The sequence below is a fragment of the Varanus komodoensis genome, unplaced genomic scaffold (genome assembly GCF_004798865.1).
Source record: "Varanus komodoensis strain SLA01 unplaced genomic scaffold, ASM479886v1 scaffold3, whole genome shotgun sequence".
Lineage (NCBI taxonomy): Eukaryota > Metazoa > Chordata > Lepidosauria > Squamata > Varanidae > Varanus > Varanus komodoensis.
In genome coordinates this window covers 8,616,134-8,636,558 of record NW_025335761.1, presented here as the reverse complement: position 1 = coordinate 8,636,558, position 20,425 = coordinate 8,616,134, and the positions used below count along the sequence as shown (strand labels likewise).

Below are 20,425 nucleotides of genomic sequence, written 5' to 3'. Positions count from 1 at the left end.
GTTATTAACCTTGAAGTATTTCTTGATTTAAGACATGTGCGTATAACTTTTGCTATAGGGAAATTACTTCTGAAGATTGTAACCATGGTACTAGCTACAAGAAGTAGCCTGACTGATTTGGGTGTCATATATATGGAAGCCAGAAGGATCAAGACCTCTGGCATCAAACCAGATTTTCCTGTACTTCACACCAATCAAGTCTTCAAACAGGAAGAACTGCAGCATTCCAGTCTCCTTCAGCCCACACTTTGTCCTGCTTCTTATCTAGTATGACCCAGATACTTCAGTAACTACTTGAAGTTACTCTGGAACGAACATATTATGTCTAGCTTGATTTTTTGATTAAAAATTATCACATTTGCTATTTTAATGTTAAAAGTATATTTATTGACAAGAACACAAAATTGCAGAGGTTAGTTTTAAATTGGCTATTAACAAAGCCTATACAAATTCCTAAAGTAACAAAATTATGTGAGCACCAAAAAAGGGGGTGAAGGGGGAAAGCATCTTTTAATTTTCTCCCAAATTTGTTTTTCTCTGGGAAAGTCTCCCACCCCAGGAAAGCCAGGTTTTAACTAATGACTTCGATAATTTGGAGCATTTTGCATCTTTTGACAGGGGCAGGCAGGAATAGTTACAAAAGTGCTTACTATCCATAGAGTTGCTGGAAGGAATAGTCTTGTAGGACAGAACAGTAAGGAAAGGTAACATGATTTCCTTCGCTAAAGGAAATTGTAATTCCATAGTGTGTGAAATTAATTGATACAATGTACAGTCTTGTGCACATTCTGGTCATCTTACCTGAAAAAGGGCATTGATGACTGGAAAAGGTGCACAGAAGAGCAAAAAAGTGATCAGAGGATTGGAGCAGATCCCCTATGAGAAGCTGCTACAACAACTGGGACTGTTCAGCTTAGAAAAAAGATGAGTAAGGGGAGACATGATAGAGGTGTTTAAAATAATGCGGAGACAAGTAGCAAGGGAGAATAACACTTGAACCCAGGTCATCCCAAGAAGCTGAATGGTGGGAGGTTTAGGACAGATAAGATTACTTCTTCACACACCATGTAGTTAAACTATGGAATTTGCTGCCACAGGACGTAGGGATGACCACCAATCTGGGTGGCTTAAATTCGGCAGATTCATGAGGGAGAAGACTATCAGTAGCTATGAGCTTTTCTGGCTGTATTCTACCTCTTCCACCAGAGGTGGCATGCCTGCATACACCAGTTACTGAGGTACTTGGGCAGGGGAAGGTCTTGCACCCATCCTGCTTGAAGGTTCTTGGGGAAGCTAGTTTGCCATCATATGTACAGAGTGATGGACTAGATGGACTTTCAGTTTGATCCAGCATGGCTTTTCTTTTGTTCTTACGCAGCAAAAATCAGTGGCTGTTTTGAAAAGAATAGCAAATGCATTGTTGCACAAGAATGAAAGATCAATGACCCCCCACTTTTAAAAGGGGGCTCTTTCATGCACAACCTTTTGCCATGCAGACTCTATCCAGGTAGCATTAAACTCTTCTTGTTCCCTTGTGTATTCACATGCATTTCCATCCACCACAGGTTTCTTATGTAAACTAAAACCTGATTTTATTTTTATGAATACTGCAACACTATTTATTCCATACATAACTGTAGAGGAATCTCTTTACCCTCCCAAATCACTCTGGCAAGATGAAGAGCATAGAGTTGTGATATAGTCCATACCTTCAGATATAGAAAGAAACCACCTTCCTAGATAAAAAGGGTTTATAAAATGTAGGATATATATTTTTCATGTTCTATCCTGTCAGGTATAATACAACAAAACTATCTTAATTCCATTTAAAAGGAAAGACAGGAATCATTTCCCCTTCTATCCATTTCAAAACAGTTATATGGAATTTCTTTTATTGTAAATGGATTTTGATAGGTGAAAAAAAAAATTTCACTGAAGTAACTTGCATTAGTTTGAATTATTTGACACCAAGAGGAAAGATACTATGTTCACTTCAAAGTTTTCCCACAAGGTTGTCATGATGCTGCTCATATCTGCGTGTGTTCCTCATGCTTATGATAATGAATGCTATTTTTAGTCTTGTTGAAAGGCAGACACCTGCCCAGAGGTTCCTGCAAGGATTGCACCATATATATAGTCTAGTGGATTGCAAAGCTGGTTGGAAGCTAGATGCTTATGACTTGAATGCTGCACTTCAAAATCATTATTTGTAGAATTAGTTTTTGAAAAGGGCAATTAGTAGCTAGATTAAGTTATCTTTAAAATAAAATTTCAAAGGAAGTTATGTAACAAAATTGTACCTATTTGCTAACACTTACTAAGAATGTCAAAATGAGCACAAAAGGGAGTAAGAACAAAAGAGTAACTCTGCTGGATCAGACCAAAGATCTATTGTTGGGAGCTGAGGTTCTTCCTTCACACATTCAAAACATTTCCTTGCAAAATGTTCTTTAGTGACCAAAAGCATAAAACACCCAGAATGAAACTCTGAGCAGGCACAGAGCTGCTTGTTGAACCCGATCTAGTATTCTCCTCAAGGAATTCTTATGAGCATTCCTGGGCACCATTCCTTTGAAAGGGGTCTTCTGAAAATGACCTCACCTCCTCTCTACATGCTGATCCTCTAATTGGGCCACTCTCCTCTGCTGACAATGTATCATGGGATCAAGAACCAGGCTGCCCTGTGTCTGAGAAACTCCCCTGCTCTAAGTCCCCTCCTTCCAACTGTGCATCTTGGTTATTCCCAGAAACTGTCTGCCCACCTGGGGAGTCTGGCTTTGAGAGAAGTGTCTCCACTTCTCTCACCTGAGAGTCTCAGGATGGCCCAATATACCCAGGTTCCCTCCTGCATCTCTCCCCATTCTTCTTCTGGAGACCCGTCAGCAGCCATCTTGGAGAATGAGTGCCCAAAGCAGCCGTCTTTCTCACTCCCAACAATTATCCAGTCCACTATTATATAGACAGTGACCAGCTAGATGGTGCTATGGGGCACCCAGAAGAAGAACATGAGTGCAACTGCATCCTCCAATTTATTCTCCAATCAAGGGGCATACAAGGGAATATAGTCTCTGATATCAGAGGTAACATATAGCCATCATGTCTATTAGTGACTGATAGCCTTATTCCCCATGCATTTTTCTAATTCTCTTTTAAAACAATTCAAGTTAGGGACTATCACTAGACCTTGTGTTAACGTACCTGTATAGTAGCAATATGAAACACAGAAACAGAGCGAGTCAGAAGGTCTCCCGGGCCATCTAGTCTGACCCCCGGCTCCAGCCAGCTCCGCTCACGACATGCCCACCATGTGCATGTCCAGCCTATCTTTGAACACCCTCACCGATGGGGCCTCAACCACCTCCCGTGGAAGCCCATTCCACACCCTCGGGGTCCTAAATGTCAGGAAGTGCTTCCTGGCATCTAAATGGAACCTTGGTTCCCTGAGCTTTGCTCTGTTGGAGCGCGTCCTGCCTTCCTCTGCAGGGGAGAACAGGTCTCTACCCATCTCCGTGTGACATCCCCTCACATACCAACAGATCCCCTCTGAGTCTCCTCTTCTCCAGGCTGAAGAGACCCAGTTCCCTCAGTCTCGCCTCATACCCCATCCCCTGCAAACCGGCCACCAACCTTGTGGCCCTACGATGCACTGACTCTAACCTGGCTATATCCTTTCTGTAACGAGGGGCCCAAAACTGAGCACAATACTCCAGTTGCGGGCGCACCAGTCATATAAAGTGGTAGTAATACCTCTCTTGATCTAGAAGCCACACTTCTGGCTATGCAACCAAGGGTGGCATTCGCTCTCTTGACCACCGCATCACACTGCTGACTCATGTTTAGCCTGCAGTCAACCAGTACCCCGAGGTCCCTTTCACAAGTGCTGCTCTCCAGCCACTTGTCACCTAACCTGTACTTATGACAGCTATTCCTATGCCCCAAGTGCAAGACCTTGCACTTATCCACATTGAACGCCATCCTGTTGTCTCCTGCCCACTTCCATAGTCTGTCCAGATCCTTTTGGATCTGCTCCTCAGTTGTGGCCACTGCTCCAGTTTTAGTATCATCTGCGAATTTGATCAGCAGACTGTTCACCCCTTCTTCCATGTCATTTATGAAAAGATTAAACTGGACAGGCCCCAGGACAGAGCCCTGGGGGACCCCACTTGTCACTGGCCATCATCCCAACAATTCCCCACTAATGGTTACCCTCTGCTTTCAGTCAGTCAACCATGCCCTAATCCACCGGACAGTGCTTTGGTGTATCCCAAAACTCCTCAGTTTCTCAACAAGGATATCATGGGGCACTTTGTCAAAGGCCTTGCTGAAATCCAGGTAAACCACATCGCAATCCAATTTGATTGTGAACTGAGGCATGCATGAGATGAGGTACCACTGTATATTAAAAGCTTTCATTGCAGTCTTATGAATTATATCTTTCTTTCTTATAGTTATATACCTCCTTTTTCATTCCAAGGATCTCAAGGCAGCTTAGATAATCCTCCCTCTCACAATCTTATTATTATTCTTTATATACAATTTTATTAAAACTGGCAAACTACTTGTTCCTACAAAGTAAACATGTAGCCTGGTAGTCCCGGATTATACCAAATAAATTCCTGATTACATTATCTTGGAAGTAAACTTTACCTGTCATTAACTAGCCAGTATTCTCTATCACAATATTTCTGTCTTTAGTACCCTGTGCACTACATTCCAGGGGAAACTGAAGTTTGCCCCCAGTTTAGCTTCTTAAAATTGTATTTCATCTTTACTGTACTTCTATAGTAACCAACCTATTTTTTAAATTTTTAACCCAGCTTTCCCATGGTTAACAATAAATTACAGATTAGATAATAAAGGTGTATGTGAAACATTAAAACACAAAGAAATAATAATTCCCATTAAATTAAAACTTATTTTAGCTCAAACCAATACATATGCAAAAGCCTGTATTTGCCTGCCTACAAAATGACAACACTGGAGAGTGCAACCTCTCTCATGTTTCTACCAAGGTTCTTAAAACATGGGAAGACTTGTATGGAAAAATGCAGTCTTTCAAACAGCCAGATCTCAAGTCATGTAAGGCTTATAACCTGTACTTTAACTGTGCCTCGAAATGGTCAGATAGCCCATGGAATTTCTTTCACACAAGAGTCATATGCTTCCTATAAGTGGTTGCAATCAATAATCTGCCTGAAGCATTCTGGGCCTGCTGAAGTTTTCTAGCAATTTTCAAACACAGCCCCAGGTAGAATGCATTACTGTCATCTGAACAGATTGTACTTAAAGCATGTTATCTTTATTTATAGGGAGAAAACTAAGGGATTCACACATATAAATAGATGTGAAATTTGAAAAGTGGTCCAAATTCAAGGGGTTGTTTATTCCAAAAAGTACAACTAGAATGTGCTAACTAAACAAAGGGATTTAGATGCATTTTTAAAAAAATCACCTCAATCACCTTTTGTCAATTGGAACCTTCCCAGGATCAAAATTTCTTCTGAGAACAGAAGGAACACTTCCTTTTAAGAAAGGGGTGCCTCTGTATTCAAACCACCAACACCCCCATGACATGTGTGTGAATATCTCACACACATACATAATTTCAATCTACCTTTCTGAGATTGTTATTTACCCCAATTTAAAGTAGCTATTTAAAAATGAGCTGAATAATTATTCTTCCTTGTGTCACTCCCACAAAGTACTGTTTTCTTCATTCTTGGATATCAGTCAAGCTTAATTAAAAATATTGTTTTGAACAATTTACATGTTTACTACAACTTTAGGAAAAAAGAGGCCCAAGGCAAACTACTTGAATGGGAACCTTATCTAAAGGAGCGCCCGCGTCCATATCTGCCCTCCCACCCCTTGAGATCGGGCGGCAGAGGCCATTCTCCAGGAACCCTCTGTGAATGATATTAGGAGGGTGTACCCGGAGGAGGGCCTTCTCTGCAGTGGCGCCCCACTTATGGAATGTGCTCCCCAGAGGTCCGCCTGGCGCCGTCATTATCTGTTTTTCGGCACCAGGCCAATACCTTTTTATTTAAACGTTATTTTAATTAATTGCTGGTTATTTATTGGTTTTATATTATTTGCCAGGATGTTTCCAGTTTTTAAGTATTTGTACTGATATTTATTTGTCGGAAGCTGCCCCAAAGCTTATGCGAAGGGGGTGGCATATAAGAGTTCCAAATAAATAAACCTTAAAGAGAAACAGCCACATCAGGCAAAGCTCAAGGCACTGCATCAGTCTTTGAAAGCCTTACTACGTGTTTTTTAAAGTGCTTTCAAAGTTGCTAATCCTTACATATGTATGGAATATGTTGCACCTACACTGTTATTGTTAAAGTATGTCAAGTCATCTCCAACTTATAGCAACCCTATGAATGAATATTCTCCCTTGACAGCCATGCTCAGCTCTTGCAAACATAAGGCTGTGGTTTCCTTTATGGAATCTAGCCATCTCATCTTTGGTCCTTCTCTTCTGCCTCTGACTTTCCTTAGTATAACTCTCTTCTCCCAAAGTACAACAGCCTCAGTTTTGTTATTTTTGCATCTCACTTGATTTGATCTGAGACCCACTTGTTCATTTTTCTGCTGGCCCAGAGTCTTTGCAAAGCTCTCCTCCAGGACCGTTTTTCAAATGCATCCATTTTTTTCTTGTCAGCTTTCTTCACTGTCCAGCTTTTACATCCCTACATACTTATTGGAAATACAACAGTATGAATGATCCTGGTCTGGGTTACCAGGAAAACTTCAACCTGATGGACTTTTTCTAGTTCTTTCACTGATGCCTTTCCAAGTCTCTGCCTTCTTCACATTTCTTGACTGTAGGCTCCCTTTGAACTTTTGACTAAGGCAAGGTATTCAGATTCTTTCATAATGTCAATTTCTTCATTGTTGAGAGTAAAGGTCTGTAACTATCCTATAGTCATGATTTTTGTTCTATTAATGTTCAATGGCAGTCCTGCTTCTGGACTTTCTTCTTCCACTTTCATCAGAAGCCATTTCAAGTCATTGCTGCTTTCTGCCAATAATATGTTATCATACACATATCTTAAATTGGTGTTCTGCCAATTTTCACTCTTTCCTCTGATTCTATTCCAGTTTATATGTTCTACATACAGAATGAATGTATGGGGAAATAAAATACACACTTATCTGACACCTTTGCCTATAGGAAACCATTCTGTTTCTCCATATTCTGCTCTCATGGTAGCTTCTTGTCCACAATACAGGTTATGAATCAGGACAATCATATACTGAGGTACAGCCATTTCTTTTAGGACCATCCATAGCTCCTCATCAGCCACACAGTCAAAGGCTTTGATGTACTCCATAAACTGATCTTTCTGAAATTCTCTGGTGCATCCCAGTAGCCAACAAACATTTGCAATAACTTGTGTGCCTCTTCTTTTTCAGCATACAGCTTAAATGTCAGGCATTTCTTGTTTCACAAATGTTACTATTTTTTGTTGCCATACCCTGTGCACAGCCTTGCTTGCATAGGAAGTTAGTGCAATAGTCCTTCAGCTGTTGCATTCTATAGGATCTACTTCTTTGGAAACTGGAATGCATATCGAACATTTCCAGTCTATGAGTCATTATTCTGTTTTCCATATTTGCTGGCATATTTGCTGGCATTCAATCTCTGCAGCTTTGCAGAGTTCTATTGGTACTCTGTCTACTCTAGATTCCTTCCCTTCCAAGTGCTTTCACAGTAGTTTTTGCTTTGCTTTCCAATATTGCAGGCTGTTCCTCATAGGATTCCTCTTTAAAGAAGCATGTCATCCTTTTTTCTCTTCTGTATAGTTCTGCCATGTATACTGCTCTCATCTTCTCTCTGGTCAGATAGTATGACCCCCATGTTGGTCTTTTAGCATTCCTAATCTGATTTTGAATTTCCCTTTGATTTCTTGGACCTTCTGGAACTGTTATGTTCCCTCCTTTGTTCTTTTCTGTTCCTTTGCATTGACCATTGTAATACCTATTTTTGTCTCTACATGATAGTTGCTGAAAAGTTGCTTTTAGGATTCTGACCCTATCTCTGCCATCTTTTGCTTTGTGCCTATCCTTAGCAATTGTGAAAGTTTCTTCCACTGGCCATCTAGGCTTTTAAAAAAATATACAATGGTACATCGTAATTTGAATGACTCTAACTTCGAATGCTCCAGAGTTTGAACATTAGAGTTGAGATAAAATTGTTCTGCAGTTTTAACAATTCTTGATTTCTTCTTCAGCATCTGTTGTTGGAGTATACACTTGAAGGAGAGTTATGCTGATAGGTCTTCCACAAATTCTGATTGATACGATTCAGTCAGCCTTTGCATTATAGCCCCTTACTGCTTGTGCTGCATCTTTTCTCAGCATTGGAGCCACTCTGGTCTGAGTCTGTAATTTCCAGAGTAAAATACTTTGACTGAAAATACCCCATTACAGTGCACTTACTTCACTCACATTAAATAGTGTGATATTTCACTGTTCCATTTCTTGCTTTATAGTTTCCAGTTTGCCTTGATTCATAATTCTCACATTCCACATTCCAACTGTATGTGATGTGCACCATCAGCTTTTCCATTTGTGCCCGTCAGCCACTAAACTTCAGTTCAGTTTTGATCTAATTGTGCCATTAGCAACAGTACTATTCATACTTGTCCTCTGCTCTACCCCAGTAATTGGCTGAGTGCCTTCTGACCTGGGAGTCTAACCTTCTGGCACAATCTCTTGTTTCATTTTGGATGGTTTCATTGTAGTGTTTTCAAAGTAAAAAGCATTCAGAAGTGGTTTACCACTGCCTTCTGTGTGTGATATTAACCAGTGTTAGTTTGAGCATCACTACTGTGGTCTTTGAAATATCTTCCACCAATGTCAGCTTCAACTACAACTGCTCCCTTCTAGCTGGAGTTTACAGGAGTTTCTCCACCTGCTTTCACCCCTTAGAGAAATCCATTCTCTTCTGCTGCCCTGACCATTAAGCCTAAAGAGGGTGATGAATCTTAATCTAATATCACAACCTTGACCATACCAATCTAGTGAAAGTGTCTGCTCTCCTGCTGTCATTGTTTTTGGCTTCTCTGACATTCTTAAACCCCCTCACCAGGCTAAGGTGTGCATCTAAGAGCAGAAACCTACATTAGCTGCAGTGTAACTAAACAGCATTCAACAAACTGACATGGTTGTCATAAATTAACCCTTGCCTAAGAGTTTTCTGATTTTTCTATGTAGCTGACAACAGATCAACAATTCAATAATCCCTAAGAATTGTTTCAGAAGCATGCCTTCCTTAAAGAAGAGTAAAATGTCTTACCTACATATTTCTGACCTATTCCAAAAGTACTAGAGCATACAGAACAAGAACAGATGTATTCATCCTGTAGGCTCTGAGTTCTAACATTTATATGATTCTTACACAGATAGTTATATGTGATTCTTCAATAAAGATATTTAAGCTCAGCAACCTTTAACTATTATTTTTACCAAAATTCCCAGCTATGACTTGGGAGAAATAGAACTATTTCATTTTCTTGTCTGCTCTGCTGTATAAGATTTCATTTAAGTTCTCCAAATAGGAAGTTTAATTCTAAGTTAGAACTTCATTCCCCTCCTAAACCTTTGTCATCTTCGGGCTTCACTTCTCAAAGTATTTCCTATTCTCCTCACTCATTTGTATCATAAGCAGTAAATATTAACAATATTGTCTTTACCACCCAATCATTCTTCTTTCAAACTTCTTATCTAAAGTGTATCTTATTTGTTTGCTGAGTTCAGGTGAGAAAGGCTCAATCTTGTTTGTGACTTGTCATTTGTGTTAACAATAGGAGGTTAAGGGCAGAAAACAGACAAAGCAGAAGAAAAATATGAAAAGGGACAGTATATCAGAATGTCTGCCTACAAAATGATGTAGCTTTAATAAGATAGATCTAATACTTTATATGCTCCTTTTATGAGAGTATAACTTCAAGTGAGAGATGCAAAAACCAAAGTCTTAGACAAGATTTATTTATTTATTTATTTAAAACATTTCTATGCCGCACCCATCGCAACAAAGCCTCGGGGCGATTTCTGGAGCAAATAAATATTCATCTCATGGTACCTTCGTTACAGTAAAGGGGGGGGGGACTATTTGCTATTTTCATAAAAAGACACCAGCAAGACATAATTGATGTGCACTGTTTCCCCAACAATATTACATTAATTATTTTGAAGAACGCTAAAGCTAGTGCAACTTGAGATTGTGAGTTACTTATAAGCATTGAAGTTATATTATGTAAGATTAATGTTTAGATTACTATTGAAGCTGGTCACTGTAGCTACTTTGCTTTAAAGGAGAATATAAATAATAAAAAATAAGGACACTACTCACTTATTTCATTGGCAACTTGATGCAGTTTTTCCTGAGATCTGCTGATAAGGACCACTTTCATTCCACGTCTTGCTAACTGAGGGGGAAAATCCAAGAGAGTCAGTTACAATTCTATGGCAGTAAAGCATTTATTTATGTATACAAAAATGCAACCACTGGACAAGAACCAAAGTATTCTTCCTCTCTTGGAATATGAGTTTGAATCCACAGCCTCATTGCATATAAGATAAAATGAATTAACTATTATCTTTTCAGTCTTTTGCAAGTTCCTTCTAATGGCTGTCCAATATATGTATATATTACTTTGTCAATTTACTTATATGTTTCAGCTCTCAAAGTGAAGGAGATAACACACATGTAAATTGACTAGGAAAGACTGCATACAGTCTAATTTGCACACAGATCCCACTGTTTAATTGCTGAGTTAACTGAAAAGCAATAAAAGGGGCAGGGGGAGTAGGTGAACCAAAAAAAAAAAAGAATGCATAGGGGACAATGTTTTCTACTTTGCAATGTAATCTTCTTGATTTTAAATGTTGAACTGACATTTCTGAATGCCCTCCACATTTTCTGCACTATTCAGTTACTCTGGAAAGTAAGATTGATGACCTGTAACTGACATTCTTTGAGTGGTCCTCTGTGCATTCTTACATACGAGCTCTGAACCTGCACAGTGCCTGCGCTCAGTGGTTTTGGTGGGCACCCCCCCCCCCACCGACTGCATTGTCATGGAATGAACAACCTCTAGAACAAGAAACATGCTGTAAGGATGACTATCCAGAACAGATTGTTCGGGCATGGAAACCTAACCAATTCCTTTAAAGCTTTTATATGCTATTTATTGTGGTTTTATTATGTAATCTGGTAGATTTTTGTCGATGTAAGCAATTTCTATCACTGAATATAAAAAATTCCATGAATGAAAATGAATGGCTAGTTGAGTACATTATTAACATGTCTCAATAAGCTAAGCTTTTTCACTCTTACAGTGTATACTTAATTGCATCAAGATTGTTATCAATTACTTCTGCTTGTCACACTATGGATGAAAAGAAGAAATAAAAAGTATTGTTTGAAACATACCTACCCTCAAAACAACAGGAGACAAGGATCAGGGTATTGGCAAACTGATAGTCAGAATAAAAAAAAGAAAATTGAGATTTCTCAACTAATGTTCATGCTTAGGGCAGCCAGATGTAAAAGAGGAAAGGACTCCTGAACATTTAATAGTTGTGTAGAAAAGGAGATTTCAGGAGATGTAGCTTGTTTTGTAAGTTGTTGTTTCTTTTTTTTTTCAGATAGTGAAAAAGTAAAAGTGTGTACACAAAGGTATACATCAATATATATGAGAGTGTACAATGTCTTATAGCGTAACATGTTGACACACAGGTATAAAGTGATTTTTTTTTTAAAAAAGGAAACTTCAGTTATACAATCTGCTGATTGTATACTGATCTGCTGAAAATAAATCTGATTACATGTAATGCTAATACCTGTTCAGATTACAGATAATTTATACATGGTAAGAATGATCTCCAATGCTCACACGGACCAATCAATCTATAGAATATATACATAATACATACACAAACTAAGACCACTACATATAGCCATTTTGAATATGGGTTTAGAACAAGTGCCTTTAACAGTTTTCAGAGGTTGGCCTTTCTAAGCACAGCAAATATTTGTATGTTGGATCCTATGTCTTTCATTCGATTTCTTAAAGCTAGTTAAGAACATACACATGTCGATTTGTGGGCTACTTAACATACACTGTGGCAATTCAAATTAAGCTACACATGAACGACAAATTTCTTTTGACATCATTGTTTGCAAAGGTGAAGTCATTTAATGTTCATACCAGAGCCGCAGTTAGATAGAAATAAATATTAATGAGGGAAATATGAACAAGCTGAAGACTTACCTCTTCTGCATATGCCTTTCCAATTCCATCAGTAGCTCCCGTAATAACTACAAAATGGAAAGGAGTGGGAAGAAAAGAGAAGTTAAGTGTGTCTTCAAGTTCCAAAAGTTTATGCTATCCTATGTCCTCCTTGTCATTGTAACCTATTCCATAGCCTCGAACATGGACAGTAAGGCTGCTTGACTACATCGACACTCATCTTTTTCACTGAGGTTTTGATCTTATGTACATGGTTTAGCAGATCATCCAACTGAATAAACTCAAGTTGTCAAACATCAGGTCCTCACTATGTAATCCACCTTCTTTGGTAAGCCCTGCAGAATGCAGCCATGTGTAGCAGCATAAAGTGTTATCGCTCGTTATGGTCTTGGCTCCACATTCTACCATATGTTTGACATTATTAGCCTGCTGCTTTGCTAGACTAATATCCTCTTTCTTAAAGTGCTCTGCAATCTCTGTCTCTTGTTTTCTAGCAAGTATTCTTAGAAGAAAGCACTCTTTTGCTTAAAAAAGGAAACGAAAAGCAGAGAAGAACAGAACAAACCCAAAAAGCCACAAGGCTGGTGCTGAGCCATGCAGGCTTGATAATTCACAATACAAAAAACTAATGAAGCTGTAGAGTCAATCTGATGATTCATAATATCCAGCTTTAGAACCTTCTTGATCAGTTCAAGCTAAGAGTGTTTTGAGGACCTATTATGGCCCAATGAAATGATAACGGATGTTGGTGCAGGGTGTTGAAAAAGAAAAGTGCAACCATCAGATTGGTCACAGTCCAGTTTTTCCAACCCTCTTAGATCATAGAACAGTGGAGTTGGAAAGGACTAATAATGCGCTCCCCAGAGAAGTCTGCCTGGCCCCAACTTTATACTCTTTCCGGTGCCAGGTAAAGACTTTTTATTCAACCATCATTTTAATAATTAAGGTTTTTAGATGTTTTAAGACCTTTTTTCCAGTGTCACATTTTCTATTCCTTTCCTCCTTCTCTCTTTCCCCTAGTTTTGTGATGTCCTGTTTTATATTGTTTTAATATATGCTGTTTTATTATTGCAGTATTGTAATATTTTAAACAGTTGTAAGCTGTCCTGAGCTGTTCGTCGGAAGGACAGGATACAAATGTTTGTTTAAATTAAATTAAAAATCTTGAATGAATCCATGAATCCAGGCCTACAACCTCCCTAGGTAATTGGTTCCATTGCTGTATTGCTCTGGTAGTCAGGAAGTTTTTCCTGTTCAGCTGGAATCTGACTTCCTATAACCGGAGTTCATTATTCCAATGTTCTATGCTCCGGGATGTTTAAGGGGACACAAAAAGCTTTTTTCAGGATGTTCTGGAAAGTAAGGCAAGTCTAATAAAGTGCAATAAAATCAGACTGGAAGAAATCCATCATAGGATCATCCATGAAGGTATGAAAACACTTAATCACTAGTCCTAAAGATATAACCATACAAACTGTTCAACATAAGAACAAATATCTTCTGTTATGGATGGAGGTAAATGGTTGTCTGTTCTTTGATCTGTAGACTAAGCTGAAGATGGGGCCATCTTTGATTCAGACAAATCTGGCTGATAAAGTCATCTGACTCCTGATCCAAATGTGTTGGTGGTTGTAGAAGCACAGGAACAGTCACACTATGAGGAACAAGTACTTAAATTACAGTAATGGCAATTTGAGGAAAAGGAACTGATATCAGTGAGACTACAAAGGAAGGACCTGTAGAAGTTCCCATGGTGTTCTATGCATTAATGATGGGAGCTGAACAGAAACCACAGCCACCACTGGAAGCACTATAGATAGCATCAGCAGCACTTGCAATACCGACATGTTCAGATTCATTGCCAGTGGCCAAGACATGGTAGTTGTAAGAAGCTGTGCATCAGAGAACGCTGCCAATCTTGATTCATGAAATCTCCTGGATCTGTTAAATTTTGTCAAGCCTGAGTGAGTACGGTTCAAAGAATTAGAGCTGTTCTCTGTATGATCTCAGTGGAGATTCTCCTTTCTGCAGTGGTCATCTGTCCCAAGACCAAGAATGTGAATGAGAATATTGCCAGGACAATTGCCACCCTCTTTTGTTAGAATAAAATTGGTCAGATCCTCTTGACAGTATGAATCTAGTTAACCTTCCTGAGAGTTTGGGAAGGAGCAATAGTGCAGAATGACCCACAGCATAGAATCATGCTTGGTAGATCTTAACAAGATACCATCATTAGGAGCAAGTCCCTTATTTCTGCCTCTGATGTTGAGCCATAATGTGCATCTTATCTGAGACTGGAATGGAAAGGAGAAGTAATGGAGGTATAGGTTCTCACTACAATACATCTGTGTCATCATGTGGAACAGAAGATGTTTGAGTGTAGCTGGGTACATATCCCCATCCCTCTACGTAAGTTTTTTTTTTTTTTTTTATTTTTTTTTTGAACTCACATCTAAAGAGCACCTGGATTTATCCTTCATGACAGACCAGCCTAACCTTAGCAGGGAATCAAGTGCTTAGGACCCAAGCCTGTTGCCCGAATCTGAGGCCTCTTTAAGCAACAGTTCTGGCCAATCAGAACTGACTGACTCACCATAATGCTTGCTCCCACAGTACTACCGGAAGGCAGGAAAAGTGTCTCCACTTTGCCTATCGAGTAAAACTGTGGCAACAAGCACATGATTTTCAAAGGAGTCCTCACAGCAAGAGATCAGTCGGAAATTGTAGCCATCAGGTGGAGGCAATTTGCTCCCACAATCCACACATTTGCAGAATGGGTCCTTCAGGGCCTTATAAACAGCAAAATATGCTGAACAAAAAGAAATGAAAACCATTTAAAAGACAGCAGGGGAAAGAAACCAGGAAGAGAAAAGAATCAAAGTGCAGGAAACATTCAACTCAATCATCTACAAATGACAATTTAGTAGGAAAAATTTTCGATGATACCATTGCTGTAGCAGTTGATGAGAAACTGAGGCAAAAGGTGGGAGTCCTACCCACTAGGCATGTGCAAAAGGTAGAAATGGTTTCCCACCTAACCATCACAGTTCTACAAAATACAAATCTAAGCTTTGCACAGGTGAAAAACCTGTGTGTGATGCACTGTGACCATGAAAAACATAAACTATCAGACTTATCCTCATCTTCCCCTTTATTTTAGTAAATGTATGCTTATCTGACAGCAAGTGATTACTTACCCCTCCACATACAAGTCATAGTGTGGTGTTCACAAATAAGGTGACCTTCCCCCCCTCACCCCCCCCCACACACAGAATGCTTATGAAGAGGAACCTCTCTTTAGAATCTAAGCACAGAAAAGTCTAACACTGTATCAAGAAGAAGAAATGAATATTCTCTTTGACAAATAATAAATACACTATTGTGTTACTCCACAGGTGCAATAAATGCAGCTTTTCGTAGAAGCCAATGAAACAAGTCATCCACTGAGAAGCACGTAATAAAAATGGTAATACTCAATCATTATGAACATAAGATGTGGAAAACCTTGAAGTTTCCACTACATAAAACTGTGAAAGCTAAACAGAAGTCATTCTAGTCCCTTCAAAGAATAAAATCTGGCAAGAGCAGAGACTAACCCTGCTTGGCATCAAGGAATGTCTCACTGAAAAGATTATATAAAGACTGGCTTCTGACCAACACTTTCTTCTAAGATTATATCATGAAAGTATTTTAGCTTGGATTAGTTAAAACATTTTATTGAGTGTTTTAGTCTACTAGAAACTTATTTTTAGTAACAGCCCAATCAACCTTATCAAAATCAAGCATCAAAAACTGGCTGGAGGAAATGTCTTGAAGCAAGTGCTATTTTTAGCTACACCATCTATTCTCTGTCCTTACCCACAGAGCATTTATTCCAGGCAGGTTCTACTCATGACCCATCCCCCCCCCCCCCCCCCCCGAATGCAGAAAGTGCTCAATTGATTAAAGATTAATATTGCTGCGAGCTGTGACAGCTGCCTTTCGTCTGTGTTCTTTTGGGGAGGGGGAGCATATGCAATGACAGAGAACTTGCATCAGTATTCCTCTTGGGATCTATTACATGGAAAGAAAGTTGCTATTTCAATTCTCCTTTGTTTCTAAAAATAGCAGCCCCAATTGATTCAAGCAAACAGAGCACCGGCTTAGCAATACCAAATTTAGAAGCCACTGAAGTTCCTAGGAGTGAACGCTAATGCAGTCTAACACATGCCAGCTCATATTTTAACAAGAACAAAGAAGATAAGCATGCAGACTCTGCAAGTTAATAAGACAGCAGCAACAATACATTTACTGAACAGAAAATCTGGTACAGAAAATTAGACAAATGTTATCACCTAACCTTACTCTACATCTTCAGATTTTTGCATAAACTCAGTTATATCCTCACAACCAATCCACATCCCAATCATGAAAAGGCACCAAGAGATAGTGGATTTTGTATTAATGAACATAAGCATATAGTATAATGAGGCTGCACTCCCCCCCCCCCAAAAAAAACCACCAGCACAAAGATGCTTGAACAATGGGACTTCCACCCCCACCCCCCATACTGTGTCCTGTGTCTTCTCTCCAAGCTACTGAGACTCAGGCTACCTCCCAAGCAGCATGGGATGAGCCATGAGGGGCTCAACTGGAAGAACTGGATAAAGACACCTTTATGTTCACTCATTTCTTTTCTGAATCTAACTTACTGTTTTTAAGCAAGCAAACTCTGGGCAGACATTCAGCTTGCAAAGTCAGCTAGCTGCTTTCCATTAGCAACAGAGTATGTGCAGGACTGGACAGGATGCAGTGCTAACTGTTTAACAATAATGGGAAGAAACCAGGACTAAAGGGACTACAGTGCCCCATCCCTGGCAAAAGATAAGAATCTGAGACAGGAAGCATTTCATTTGGAGATGCCATGTCATTTAGCTAGAAAAACTGATCATTAATAAGCTGGTAAAACATGTGGTGATGGCAAAATTATAACTAATTATGTAAATAGAAGACTGGTTGAAGAATTTAATGACAAATGGAGATTCTATTATGCCCAGTACAATTAATAAGATGTAAAAGGGAATTCTTTAAAAAGTAGTTGAGGATCTATAATTGATTTAAAGCAACTGGGAAATCTGTTGGTGTACAGAATAACTGCTTCTTTTCTGAACTCCTTAGAGTGCTGAATGACAGAAAGATAAATAAATTTGTGGGCTTGAATGTATTGGTTGTACTTGTTTAAAATCCCTTGGCACCTTTATTCTATTTCACTTTGTTACACATACTTTGTCTTTTCATATACAGTTTATCTTAAGAAAATAATAAAAATTAATCATTAAATCATTGTACAGATTACTTTTAATTTCTTCACTGAAAGGACTTTTCAAATCTTATCCCACACAGCCAGACAGAGCTCCTTTCAAATCTTATCCCACACCCCATTCTCATTATCTTAATAGTGACACATGCTATGGTTTCCAGGACTACCAACTGCACCAGCTCACAGCCCATTTTAGGACCAAATATGAAATGCCAGTTTTGATATTTGAAGTTCTTTACACAACAGGAACAGTTTATCTGCAGGACTGCCCATCACCATAAGTAACTATCTGCACAGTAAGCTCTTCAATGAAGGACATGTTGCAAGTGCATTCCATCCCCAGTGAACTGCATAGTGTCAGGGCCCAGCTTCAGTGTTGCACTGTGCCTTATAATTTAAAGCCAGAATTTGATCATCAGTTGCTGGAAGAGTCTGGGCCTGGTAAGCTTGTGGCATGTCAAGATCAGTGTGAGCTTATGGGGAACGCGGCTGCAATGCCAGTTATTCCCCGCTCTCTCACCCCCTCCACCTGCAGCATCAGTCTTAGCAATGTTAAGAATTAGTCATGCTTTTCACTGACAGACTTGTGTGCTACAGATTATATGTCTTTGGTGTTGAGGAGTACTAACCCTCAACTTTCCTATTCTTGGGCCTAGTTAGTACAGAGTTTTTAAAGATGCAGTCTTTTAATGGAAAATCTCTGCGTCTGGAAAATTACTTTGGATTGACTCTTGAATTTATTCCAGATTTGATAGCCCTGAATTCACATAATGCATGGGTCCTCAAACTACAGCCCGCGGGACGGATCCAGTCCGCCACACCCATTCATCCGACCTGTGCCACTGCCACCCCCCCCACCCACTTGCGTGCTTGCTGCACGGTCGAGAGGTGGTGGCTTGCTCACTCAGAGATGGTTTTGGACTCGTTAGATCTCCCAGCAAGTTCAAAACCATCTCCAAGCGAGCAAGCCGCCGCCTGCCCCTCCGCACACGCGTGCTCACCGCTGCCTTGCAGAGCAGGCTGGAGGCGCTGGCTTGCTTGCTCACTCGCTCTCTCGAAGATGGTTTTGGACTTGCTGTGAGATCTCCGAGCGAGCTGCCACCACTTCACACAGCCAACGCCACCTCGCGCGTACCCAACGATGCCCAGCCCCCCCCTTCACCGGCCCGCCCGTGTAGTCACCGCCTTTCAACTGGCCCCCTATTGAGAAAGTTTGAGGACCCCTGACATAACGTAAAGGTTCCAATACACTTTGTGACCTGCACACTGACCTCTGTATGCGTGTACAGATTAGATCACGACTTCTTCTAAAATCCCTGTCATTGACTGACTGGGAAGGTTTACCCCAGAATCACTGTAGGGTCTTCCCTTGTATCCTGAATCAGAGACTACAATGGGAAACCAAATTGTCTCAAGCTGTGATAAGGTATAATTGTTAGCATTGGAATACTATGGAATTACTTATGAAGCATGTCGCCAGCTGCATGATTTCTGAAAAGTATAAGTGTAAATATTTTGCTGTGTGATTTGTTATAATAGTCACACTGATTTGGAGTTTCCTGTGCCAGAATACCAGCATGCATGCTTGAAGGACTGGGCCCATGAGAGGGCCTTCCAGGTGGTGGTGACTGAGATATGAAATACTTTCTTTGGTTCAGATAGGTTTAACTAGCTATTAAGGTAGGGCAGCCAGCTTTACAAAACTGAAGGAGTGCCACAGATGACAAAACATGTCAGCCCCCAGTGACATAGCTTCAAGGCAAATATGTTAAGCAGACAGGTGAGCTAAGCACCCATGTGAAAAGAAGGCTAAGGACCTTCATGAAATGGAATTTACTTTGTAACTGAGGCCCATCCGCAATTAACACTGTCATCCTTTCAGTACTAAAGCAAGAGGTTACTTGCAGATATCTGAAGGCATATGATTGGGTTGTTAAGGACCAGCTGTTGTGGTTTAGTTCATAACTTGGCCAGTAGACGGTACAAAAAATTAACACATATTTACTAGAGTCAGTTGTTTTATTATGTTTAGCATTTTTAATAGAAGTTGTTTTAATTATTTTATATTCTGTAATTTAATTTTAATGCAAATCTCTTAAATAGAAAGACAACAAAATAATCTATTAAGTCATCAGTTAATAATCATCAGTTGACGCTGAAACAAAAACAAAGCAAAGGGAGCTAAATCTCAGCCAAGTAAAACTTTAAGTTAGAGTTCTGGAACTAAAGCTTAGCTTTAGATACTTGTAGCAATTTCCAGTTCTTCCAGCTCCTCCAGCTTTCCCAAAGAAGCCTTGAGCCCCTCCCTTGGATGCAGGGAACAGGAAGGGGAGCTTGTTAGTCCCACACAAACTAACTCTTAGCTGTAGAACATGCTCCATACAGGTGCAGAGCCCTTATGTATGATGCACAGAGACCACAAAGAAGCCTTGTGACCTGGATTAAATCCAAGACTGAAAGAGGAGAAATGGGCCACAGTGCAGACCTAGCTAGTAGAAAAGCCTGATTATATACAAAGTCATCAAGTGTAAGGATGGTTCATGAGAGAGCAACATCATCCATACTGTTGTATTCTCAATCACTATATATTGATGTGAAAATCGGACAGTGAAGGAAGCTGACAGGAAGAAAACTGATGTGCTTGAAATATGGTTCTGGAGGAGAGCTTGGGAATACCCTGGATGGACAGAAAGACAAACAAGTGGCCCTAGATCAGCATGCAACAAACACAGGTTTAACTTTCAGCTCAAGACCACAGTACGTTCAATGTTAGGTCTTTTAAATGCAGCTTAGCAAGCTCAGGTTTAGGCATATACTTTATTCTAATTTTAGAGTTAAGGTTTTAGGTCTGTTTTAAAAA

General features: G+C 39.7%; 1 protein-coding gene across 1 annotated transcript in view; it reads right to left on the bottom strand.

The window, feature by feature from the left end:
* HSD17B12 (hydroxysteroid 17-beta dehydrogenase 12) overlaps nucleotides 1-20,425 on the bottom strand; it is a 77,507-nt gene that overhangs the window by 31,962 nt on the left and 25,120 nt on the right. The window contains exons 2-3 of the mRNA XM_044436695.1: nucleotides 12,288-12,334; nucleotides 10,364-10,439 (exon numbers count right to left, since the gene is read on the bottom strand). Of these exons, the coding sequence (XP_044292630.1) occupies nucleotides 10,364-10,439; nucleotides 12,288-12,334 (123 nt within the window). The remainder of the gene's footprint in view (nucleotides 1-10,363; nucleotides 10,440-12,287; nucleotides 12,335-20,425) is intronic.